Source organism: Poecilia mexicana, unplaced genomic scaffold (assembly GCF_051168715.1).
Source record: "Poecilia mexicana isolate PSO_F unplaced genomic scaffold, ASM5116871v1 scaffold_9, whole genome shotgun sequence".
NCBI classification, from domain to species: domain Eukaryota; kingdom Metazoa; phylum Chordata; class Actinopteri; order Cyprinodontiformes; family Poeciliidae; genus Poecilia; species Poecilia mexicana.
The window spans coordinates 19,368,944-19,379,966 of record NW_028263378.1 but is presented as its reverse complement, the minus strand read 5'-3'; the positions used below and the strand labels follow the sequence as shown (position 1 = coordinate 19,379,966).

At 38.5% G+C, this 11,023-nt stretch overlaps 2 protein-coding genes across 2 annotated transcripts; one reads left to right on the top strand and one right to left on the bottom strand.

Moving 5' to 3' along the window:
- Positions 1–513: 513 nt before the first annotated feature.
- On the bottom strand, positions 514–4,470 carry c20h2orf81 (chromosome 20 C2orf81 homolog). Its single transcript, XM_015000406.2, has 4 exons — positions 4,363–4,470; positions 3,212–3,454; positions 2,568–2,744; positions 514–1,588 (listed from the first exon to the last, which is right to left on the bottom strand). The coding sequence occupies exons 2-4, from the start codon at positions 3,437–3,439 to the stop codon at positions 752–754; spliced, it is 1,242 nt and encodes a 413-aa protein (XP_014855892.1). The 5' UTR covers positions 3,440–3,454; positions 4,363–4,470; the 3' UTR covers positions 514–751.
- A 6-nt stretch (positions 4,471–4,476) lies between these two features.
- On the top strand, positions 4,477–9,310 carry wdr54 (WD repeat domain 54). The gene is made up of 10 exons (XM_015000409.2): positions 4,477–4,616; positions 4,811–5,075; positions 5,754–5,816; positions 5,933–5,999; positions 6,446–6,502; positions 6,574–6,701; positions 6,864–6,964; positions 7,262–7,424; positions 8,559–8,633; positions 9,083–9,310. The coding sequence occupies exons 2-10, from the start codon at positions 4,851–4,853 to the stop codon at positions 9,212–9,214; spliced, it is 1,011 nt and encodes a 336-aa protein (XP_014855895.2). The 5' UTR covers positions 4,477–4,616; positions 4,811–4,850; the 3' UTR covers positions 9,215–9,310.
- Positions 9,311–11,023: the final 1,713 nt, after the last annotated feature.

Sequence of the window (11,023 nt, the reverse complement as noted above, 5' to 3'; positions counted from 1 at the left end):
GTTCCCAGTCTAGTCACAGTCCCGGCCTATTTCTACACAGTCTAGTTTAAGCATGCATTGTTTCTGTTGGCTATCAAATCATAGTATTTACTTATTATTTTTTTGTCAGACGTTGATGTTTAATGTCGACTAAATATAATTTGTATTATGGTTGGTTTCTGTCATTACTCTTTGAGGCATGTTAATACGTTCTGGGCTCTTTGGCACCATTATCAGTTTTTACATGTGGGTCTGAAGTTGTATTTTCTGTTTCCGGAAGCAAAAAAATGAGTGTGCTAAAGCCAGACAAATAAAAGCAAATAAAAGTCTTTTGAAAGAGATGAAGAACACAACCATCATTCAGCCAGGATGGTCACACTAAAACACAACATCTCTTCATATGCGATCTTCTGGTGAAGATGGCGGCATAAATGTTTTGGACAGCTGGAAAAAACAGAAAATAATCATTTGCAAAGGTCTCAACTTTGTCTTATGGATATCAGTCATTTATAGATATTTGCAAACACCAGAGCATTTGTTGTTTATTATTTCTTTATTTCACACAGAGAAAATCTTTTTAGAACGCTGCCAATGAGAAAGGAAATTCTGATTACATGTATAACTTAAAATGTATGATTTAAAAACAAACTTTTATTACTACTTTCTCATAAAGGACAAAATATAACTTTCTTGCATTGCATTGAGCTTTTTTTCTTGTCATTAAGATCTAGATCATCTTTTTGAGCAGTGACAGTCATGTCAAGTCTTTCAATCAGGTGTCACAGTTCTTGGTCTGCGTTATTGGTGTGACTCGAGGTGTTGGACCAGCAGCAACCTGGTCAACTGAATATATCGGCACAGCAACATCACTCGGCATCGGCTTCAGATTGGTAGCCTGCGAAGGATAGCTCATTTTGGGAAAAATATTTTCAGCAGCTTGAGAATCCAAGAGAGAAACACCTTTGGCCAGAATCATCGTGTCGAGCCTCAGCGGGCCAAAGAGTTTAAGCCGTTCCTTGTCCTGCTTATGCAGATGGATGTTGTCGTAATGTCTTTGCTGAAACCTTTCTGGTGGTTCTTTGGAGATGGTCTTTGACGGTGTCTCTGCCCTTTTAGATTTCTGCTTAGTCGGTTTTGGCTCCAGTCTGGGTAATACACCAGATTTTCGGGGGCTAGGTTTTGCGAAATCATTACTGACAATCTCATACTCTGGGCAAATGCAATGTCGAGGCAATCGCTTAGGATCCAGCTTTGGTATCGGCTGGAGGTCTTTGCAGCGATATCCCAGTGGGGTCTTGGAAGCGACGCTGTCTTTGTCTTCACCCTCTACCTCTACCTCCACCTCCACATCCTTTTTCTCTGACGAACCGGAGAGAGGTGGCAGTAGTTTCCTCCTAGTATCTTTGAGGGGCTTTCTCACCTGAATGAGCTTCTTTGTGTCACTGCTTTCTGGGGCACAAGTACTAGAAACATTAGATGTGAGGTCACTTTCATCCTTCTTCTCTTCCATTTCATCATGCTTAAAACCCAAGATTTTTAAGGAACCATGCCTAGATCGCCTTCGGGCACTTGACTCTGTGTGTGATGACTCTTGGTCACTACCAACGTCCTGTGAGAAAGACATAGAAAAACATTTAGACAGTGACTTGCAAAGGTTTTCATACCCCTTGAATAATTTTACATTTTGTCACAATATTGCTCCAAACCTTAATGTAGTCTATTGGGATCTTATGCGATAAGCCAAGATAAAGTAGTGGATAACAGTAAATTGGAAGAAAAGTGGCACATGGATCTCAGCATGTGTAAAAGATAAAAATAAAAAAGTGGGGAACATTTTGTCTTTGCAGAACAACTCGAGCTCCATCAGATGGGATGGAGAGTCTCTAAGAACATTACCTCTTTCATCTTGCTAAAATATGAATTTGCTTTGATTTAAATTATTCTGTAGTAGCCCTGGCTATAGGTTCAGAGCTGCTGTACCTCTGGATTGTAAACCTCCTTAAGTTTTTTGTGGCCTCAAACCTCCAGGATTGCCCTGTGTTTAGGTCCAATCTTTCTATCAACTCTGATCATCTTCCCCGCCCCTCCTAAATACAAAATACTACCACCATCTTCCACTATAAGGACGGTGTGCTCAGTGGCATTTACAGTGCCAGTTTTCTGCCAAACACAGCTCTATGCGTGTAAGCTAAGGCATTTCATTTTGAGCTCACCTTACTATATTTATAATGAAATTAATCTCTTCCCAGGTCTATTCACTAGGATACTTTTGAAGGAAATGTGTAGCAAGACACTTTATTTAGGGGCATCAGAGTAAAGTCAATTAACAGGATGAACATCATACCTTTCTAATTATTTTTGTGCAAATACACTTGAAAACCAAGTATCATTCTCTTTGTTCTGCCCCATCAAAAAAACAACAACAAAACACTCAGATCTCTAGCTATACCATTAGAAACCGTTAAAAGCGTGTAGGAATGCTCCTGCAATGTCGAAGATTTGAACACAAATGTATTTTCAAAACAAGATTTAAATAAGAGTTACACAGCCAGTGGTACCTGTTGTGAAGTGCAATGAGATTGACTTACAGTATGGATTGTAGGCACACATCCTTGGGCCCAGCAATCTGGAATAGTCGACAAAGGCTCAAGGTCTTCTGTTGAAGCTAATTCTTCTGGTTCCTCTCCTTGATCCAGGCACAAGATTTGGCACTCCACAGTCTCAGTGAGGTAGTTCTTGACCCAGGACAAACTGTATGGTACAAGCTTGAATGCAAAGAGCAGCAACATATAGTCATATTCAACAAATTAAAATATGCGTTTCGATGAGGCTTGTTGGTCATATTAAAAGCAACTTTTAAAACAAATGGTTAGCCAGGTGTTAAATATATGTTCTCCTTAAGCCTCCTTTACAAAGGTACTTTGTAATTGCTGTGATGTAATATTCTAATTGTTTTGTTTTCATTTGCTGTGGGTAGAAAAATCCTCATAATTAATGGAAATAAAAGGTTGAAAACATCAGTCTGTGTTTAATTAATGTAGAAAACGTGTGCCACATAGTGAACTGAGTTAATAAAATCAATTACTTTTTAAATAGTATTGTAATTTTTTCTTAAATGATAGTATGGAGCAAAAACAGATAACAAATAAAAAAAAATGCAATCTTTTATCCAATGTGTGGCAGTTAATATTAAGTCGCTGATGAGATAAATTTAGACAATATGAAGTTTTACCTGTTTTTCAAAGTATGATTTATAACAGCCATCCATGACTAGGCCTTGCAGGTCGTCCATTATGTCCCCCACTATTTCATCTGCATGGCTCAACATTTCCGTCCATTGGGGCCGACTGACTTGGCTGGGGTTAACAACTTCCTCCTCTTGCTCCGGCACTGGGACCTCCTTGACATTTGCCTTTCCTTTTTGCTTATCCTTCTTGCGGACCTGAGAGGGGCGTTTCATCTTGGCTCAGAGGCTCTGTAAAAATGAAATACAATCAGAAGAAAACAGTTGGAAATCATCCAAATATTGCAATTTAAACTCATCGAACATCTTGAAAGCAATATAATTAACAAATGATCCTGATGCGTCAACGTCAGTATCTAGTTGTGTGGAATTCATCTCTTCCAAGTCTTGATTCAAGACTTAACAGACCTTTCTGGTTCTCCTTTTGTTTTGTTTGCAAGAAAATTGAATAATTTTGCTTTAACTATTGAACCAAATTCCTGTATAAGAACGGCATAATGGGGACTTCTACCTGTCTACCAAAGTAAGCAATAAAACCGCCTTTTGTAGTCCTAAACACCTAATCTTCCTGAGATGATAGTGTCTAATGGATGAATCTAAGTTTCTTCAGTCATTAGAGATGGTAATGGCTGGAAGGAAAGATTTCCTACACCTGATATGTATTAAAGTGCATCTGAAGTATTCTCTGACTGAAAATATTCAGTTGTCACATCACACTTTTGTTAAAATCATACTAATGGTTGTGAATTATCTCCTTCATTTGATAAAAAAAGCAGTGTTCCCTGTCCTATTTTATAGAGCGGTTCCCTTTAAATTCTCCAGGCCAGTCTATTGTCTCAGTGAACAACACAGATGTATTTATGCTCCTTTACCACCTCCAATTTTTATGCATGTGTGCACCTTCTGACGGTTCTTTTCCTCACATGTAGCTTGTGAACAAGCGGCTTAAACACGATTATGCCGATTAGGTCTGACAGTTGTTAAATGAAGGAATTAAGTTAAGTGGTGAATTAGCATCGTTTTATGATGACTAACTATCCCTGATTAAAAAGAAAGTGGTGCATCTTAATACGAGACTTCGCCCAATAAAAATGTATTTCAACAGATGGCACATTAGTGAGAGAGTATTTGAGACGTACCTCACTAATTTATACACGGAAAAGCTTTCTAAGGCGCTCTGGTACTCTTCTCCAACACGATATATGGTTGCTTAGCAACCCCCATGACGTAGCACGCAGAAGTGCGTTGTCTCTATGGCTGCGGAGGACGCATTAGTAATCCTGCCGCTTGCTTGTAAGCTGCTCTGTCTTTTGTATGCAATGTTTTATGAGAAAATACTCCATAATGACAGCTGAATACAAAGACAGGCTTTGACTGATCAACAGAAACAAGGGTATGAACAGTGCGTTTCGTAAAAATGTCAATTATAGTCTTAATTCATAGTATTTAATAGCAATCCTTGCTAACATTATTAGCATGCTAGACATAGCATTCACATTTGCTTCTAAGAAGCAACAGTTTTCGTGCATGTATCCTAAATTTACACCACCTGTTGTCTTCTGATTATTTATTTTCTTCTGTCTTTAGCGAACGTCAGTGAACGCAGTTGTTATAGTAACTCTGCGCCATGTTTCACAAGGAAAAGAGCATCCAGCTTAAAAACAGCGCATCGGCGCTGTACAACAACCTGAGCGTGCTTCGCATCGCTCCGAGGCGCCTTACCTATTTCACAGTCGTCCATGCAAACGTTGTGAACATGGTAAGCACGTCCTGGGACGGCCTCAACTACTCCCACCGTCAGCTGCAGTCCAAAGAACCCAATGTTGCCACAAGCACATCGCTCATCATGCAGGTTAGCCCATAGAGCAACCACAGCTGTGTGTCTCCATATCTGTTTTACCATCTACTCACAGTGATCAGTTTCTTGTGTTACATACATGGTTTGCGTGAACAGAATAAAAGGCATCTCAAAGTTTTCGTAACCATTTTGTAATTGCTTGGCAAATCAACAGACATCACTGGCAAAGTTAAACATTAACATTTAGTAGGCTGAAAAATTGGCTCAAGAGAAATTGTCCACATGGTAACTGATCTTATAAGATTTTTATAACAACTATGTCAGCACAAGACCCACATACTCAGTTCAACTTGAGTGGCTCCTGTACTAGTATCACATTCTGAGCCCAGGCCCACTTAGTTCATATTCGATGTGAATAACAATATTTTTGGGACTAACATAAGATATTGGCTCTGATATTTGGTAAGCTGTTTCTCTTAAAATTTTATGTAGCCCTTGTTACTGCCAGTTGTGTGCATGATACATCGACACTTGATGATGCTCAGCCACTCATAACAGACTACATCTGTTATGAGTCTGTTGTGAATAATGCTTAGGTAGAATTTTTTTTGGCAGTAATAATAATAATAATAATAATAATAATAATAATAATTAATAGAGAGGGCGAAGGTAAGTCTTATTTACTGTGACTCAGACCTTTCAATTTTAATCGAGTGAACTTTCTCACTACAGGCTGCTTTCTGTGCTTTACCCTCTCGTGATCTGCTGGTGGTGTCTTCTCAAAAAGGCATCCAGGTAAAGTCATTCTCCGTCACAGGCAGGAAATTCTTTTACACGACATGTTAGTTATACTTCTCAAAAAAATGTTCATCTTAACAGCATATTTTCTCCAAAACAAATCTGTCGTATAGATGTATGAATCTGACGGCTCAATCATGGTGTACTGGCATGCTCTGGACACGCCGGAAGCACCTACAGGTAAAACTTACATAATACACAGTCTGTTCATCAATCCACCCATTCATTTTTTGTGAGGTTAATTTGCACTGGAGAAGAATGAAATTAATCTATGTGAATATGTAAGCGGATATAACACAAGCACACATTTTAATTATTGAAAATGCATTAAAACTTGATGGATTTTCAAAATACAAAAACAACTAAAACCTGGGGGTGCACTGACAATTTGGCCCCCCATTTCCATAATTTAGTGAGGTCTGTGATTGGCCGATACTTAAATGTGAAGCTGAACTCCTCCGCCGATCCTGTCTACCTCCGCAAACGTCCACAAAGGTCTAAAATTCAATCCGTGTCCTCTATTGCTCTGACAGAACCACGCCATGTCTGCACGTTTGCAGTGACTTTCTTTTATTACTACATTTATATCAGATCAAGTGTACTAACCAGGCTGAATTCTGTTCCAGCACATGCAGTGTTTGCTCGAGGAATATCAGCCGTCTCTGACAATTACATATGTGTTGGTGAGTACAAAATACATATATATTTTACCATAAATGACCAAACTATTTAAACTGGTTATGTTGGTATCCAGGGGTTTCATCGGGGGCAGTTCTGGTGTTTGATGTTCCCTCTAAAGGGAGCAACATTACCCTGTCTGAGGTACTGGAGGAGCACAAAGAGGCCATCACTGATATTGCTTCAGAGTGTTCTGGCAGCCAGGTACATTGTGTATTTTTTTTTTTTTTTTTACTTTGCAATTGTGTTATTTAGGAGTTGTTTCCACAAGTAATATTACCTAAAATAATTATATAGTACTATATGAACTATTTAAGAAGGCACAAATTGCATAATCCGTCCCGTTTACTGTCTTCATCCATTTAGGAGTTCTTAGCTAATCTGGTCACTGCAGATGACGGCGGGAACCTGTGTGTGTGGAAGTCTGGAGAGGAATTTCAACTACTTAACAAGATCCCTGGTTTAGAGTAATACCCTAACTGCTTTTCTTCTTTTATAATCCAAATTTCTTACACAAAAATTAGCTAAATTAAAGTCTTGTAATGAAAACCCAACTGTAAGAATTTATAACTTATCTTTCGTTGCTTCCCCCCCAGCCCCCTCTTTCTCTCTCTCTTTTTTTTAAACTGATGTACTGTTTGTTACTTTTGGTCTTCAGTTATTTTAGCCTGTCCACTTTCTTTTGCTTTTATGCCATAACATCTGCTTGCTTTACTTTTAATTTCTGAATAATATCGATCCTCTGTTTTCCACTCGTCCCTCAGCATGACCTGCTCGTCTGTCAAGCTGTGGAAAGGTACGGTGTTGGCGGGCTACGGCACGGGTCAGATCCGTCTCTACGAAGCGGTGACGGGAATTCTTCATGCTGAGGTCAACGCTCACGCTCGCTGGATCTACTCTCTGGACATCGCTCCCTTTTCTGGTCTGGTAAGTTGTTATCAACCAGATATCCCGCATGAGATGCCCACTCGAAGTAAAATATAACAAAACAGGTGTATGAACACCTTTAAAAGTTCATGTTTTCTTGTGCATAAATTTGGCACGGGCCAGTATGAGATTCCACTTGTCGATAACCTTGAGTAAAAGCAACATCGTGCTACAGCATCTAAAGGAACCCTTCACACAAAAAACGTTTTAAGCAACAGTTATTCCTACTGCTGCATTAATAATATAACTTATTTATTACAGTTATGATAGCTTATTGAATTTAATGTAAACAGACTTTAGCAAAACGTTTGAATTAACGTTAGCTTTTTTAATGTAAACTTGCCTACCATGACGGAAATTTGTCACGCTGAGGTCAGCAGAACATTTCTGCTGTTCTGCTTTGTATAACGTAACACAAGTTTGACATCTGATAATGGCTGGTTGATTGGTCGGGTTATCTGCAGAGATAGAGCCTACAGTTGGAGAAAACCTTGATCGTTGTTGCACTTTCTGAAGGAGCTACTTTATTTGCATTTTTGTAACTTTTCAAACATTAAGTTTGCCTGGTTTCAACTAAGTGAAGTATCTCCAGTATCAGCTTGTAACCAAGAAAATTATAAAGACAGTTAATCATTAAATTACCTTTAAGTGATTAAAATAACCTTTAGGGTTTGTCGGTAATCCAAGTGATCATATATCAGCTGTGAATGGTACAGGTGTTAAACACTATAACTGTAGTCAATCATTTTAAATTCATGCTCTCAGAAATCATAATCTTTGCATACTAGAAATGAATCAGTTCAAATCACATAGAAGTTCTTATTATTTGTAGATGGCTTTTTGCTAATGTGGGTTAAGAGGGCTTAAATTGCAAATACTACGTTCTTACTCACTTGACGTTCTTGCCGAGTAAAAATATTTTTAGAAAATTCTGTTGTTTTATTTTCTTTATTTAAAAGGAAGACTGTTTCCAATACATGACTAACTAAAAGTACTAATTCAAACACAACTTGGTTATTTGTAAATTTGGTTCATTTTAAACTTCTTTTCAACATGTCATGCTTGTGGGGGGGCAGTAAAAGTTCAGAAGCCATTGCACCTGCTTTACTCAGGCATCCTCTGCCTTTGGTTTAGCTCCTGTCTGCTGCTGAGGATTCCTTTGTCAGGGTTTGGCACCTGGCTATTACACCGGAAACCAACAGTGTGGAGGTAACTGATCAGTATGCAAACTACACTACTTTAATATATGTCTAGTGAGGGGTTTTTATTTATTCAACGTGGGCATTAATGTCTTCAATTTTGGGCTTTTTAACATTGTATTCTCACTGTTCTTTATTTTAAAGGTTTTAATCTGCTTCAGTCCATACAAGATAAAATTTAGACAGACAAGCTCAGATATACATGTACACACTGACACCACAGACGTTTGCTTACAAGTTTCACCTTTGACACACTGCAGGTTTTATGTAGCGGATGGATCATTAAAAGCCCAAAATAAATACGACACTTATGCTCATTTTGATGCAATATAAACTTCTGAGCAGAACTGTAAATAAAAACCATTTTAATTTGCTGTTCACTTGGTTAAATCTATTCTCCTGTATTTTCCCCGCCTCTGTGAACCAGAACCTAACTTTGTTTTTCTAACATCTTTGCAGATCGCTCACTTGCACAATGAATGTGTGACAGATACACAGATTTGTGGCGCTAAGTTCTGTGATGGAGATGGTTATGCTTTTGCAGTGACAGGTTATGATCTGAGTGAAATCATACGGTATGTACAGTCATAGTTCTTTGTCATGTGTAAGGCTAAGGGCATGAATGTGAATTTGATATTTAGTACTTTCATATAAAGTGTATATTAAACATTGGTTTGTCAAAAGGGAGCATTTTGTGATTTTTTTTTCTGTGTTTGCCTTTATCTGAAGCAGATTTTAAATGACTAAGTAATGTAAAGAATCTTAACTTTATGCGTCTATTTTATGTAGAAAGTTATACAAGTGTAGTTTTGTTTATTGTTTATGAAGGCCACATTAAACACTTGAAGATTGATTTTGTGTTTTGGCTTTAGTCTCTATTTCAGCATGTAAGCAGTAGATGGAGCTCTGGAGCAAACATATGTAGAAGGCCAGTGTTCGTGTAGTTCATACAAAGTCCACTAGAGGGCACGGTAGAGTTGCATAAAAAAATCTACTTTAGCCATATGAGAAGCTCTACATTGGGGCTGGCTAGTATTGCATGTGTGCAGATCTCAGTAGACACACTTCAGATATCAGTAAGTGTGGGCAGATCACAAAGGAAGGGTGGAGGGTTTATACTCTTTCTTTTCGTTTTGCCCGTTCATTTGTGAACCAAAGATATTAAAATATTAAAATATGTTTAATATATGTATTCTCTGCCACATTGAATATTGTTATTATGGTACATTCATTTTATGATAATTGTTTGAAAATGATACCTCTCAATCAATGATATAATCAAATTACAAATATCTGTAGATTTTTCATTCAAAATTCTTGGATGACTGAGAAAAGGCCTCTCTTCTCATGTAGTTCCACTTTAAGCTTGGGTCCTATATCACATGACTGCTGCAAAGGATCTTAGCTGTTCCTAGGACTACACTGTAGGAACAGCCAGGATCAGTTTGTTCCTAGAATCTGCTGTAGCCAGTTCTCATGTTTGGGGTTTACAGCTCAAATATCACCAATGACCATTGGCAGTACCGAGGCCTTGACTTTCCGTTAGGTATTTCTCAAGCTTCTCCTGTTTCTACTTCAGAGTGCTTTTGTTTAGGATTGGTACATCTGTTACTATTGCATTCTTTGCATGCGCACTTTGCTTGACAGTATTTTGGACTCAGTTTTTATGTGCTGTACTATTTCAGGGGCATCTTTGCGTAGCTTGCATCCTGTCTGGCATGGTAGACCATGACCTACTGCTCTTGTGACGCCATTATTGGTGCCTCTGTATTGTCCTTCAAGCAAGCCCCACTCAAGCTGTTGATAAGACTCCTTGATATCAACCACATCTTAACTTGTCATTAGTATGCACCATGTAGGGGCATGTCTTTCCAAGATGGTTCCCTGTGGTCCTAAATTGAATTCCTGCTGCCTGAGTCATTCACTTAGCAGATCATCACTGGAAGTCATCTTGGTGATGTATTCTAAAATCTTTGTTGATTCATCCTGGATGGTGCTTTTAATGCCCACTAGATCTCTGTCTCACTCCTTACTTGTCTTGATATCAGTCCATATCTTAAAATTGAGTGACAGACATATAAATGATGCCATGTTGGCTCAGACCTTGCCCTGATTTCCAGGACAGTCTGACAGGAAGTGAGCTACTTTACCAGGACACACATGGTTGTGAAGTGAGAATATTGAACTTCTGGATTGCTACTAAAAGAGAATACTATGGAAGAAAATACTTCTGTAACCTTAGATAAGGTGGCTTTGATGTCATCACAGTGCTTCATCAGGTAACCAGGCATCACCATCTCTTCTCGTTGAGACGAGATAAGAATCAGGTCAGGCAGGTGTCCTGTTGAGTATGCATTAAATCCCAGAGTTCTAGTCTTTTCTGGTTTGCAGTCAACACTG

Bases quoted from the DNA above. Each gene is read 5' to 3' on its own strand.
- c20h2orf81 (XM_015000406.2), bottom strand. From the start codon at position 3,439: ATGAAACGCCCCTCTCAGGTCCGCAAGAAGGATAAGCAAAAAGGAAAG. The intron at 2,745-3,211 runs GTAAAACTTCAT...TTTGCATTCAAG, and splicing joins AATCATACTTTGAAAAACAG to CTTGTACCATACAGTTTGTC. The intron at 1,589-2,567 runs GTAAGTCAATCT...TCTTTCTCACAG, and splicing joins GTGTGCCTACAATCCATACT to GACGTTGGTAGTGACCAAGA.
- wdr54 (XM_015000409.2), top strand. From the start codon at position 4,851: ATGTTTCACAAGGAAAAGAGCATCCAGCTTAAAAACAGCGCATCGGCG. The intron at 6,000-6,445 runs GTAAAACTTACA...ATTCTGTTCCAG, and splicing joins CACGCCGGAAGCACCTACAG to CACATGCAGTGTTTGCTCGA. The intron at 6,503-6,573 runs GTGAGTACAAAA...GTTGGTATCCAG, and splicing joins TGACAATTACATATGTGTTG to GGGTTTCATCGGGGGCAGTT.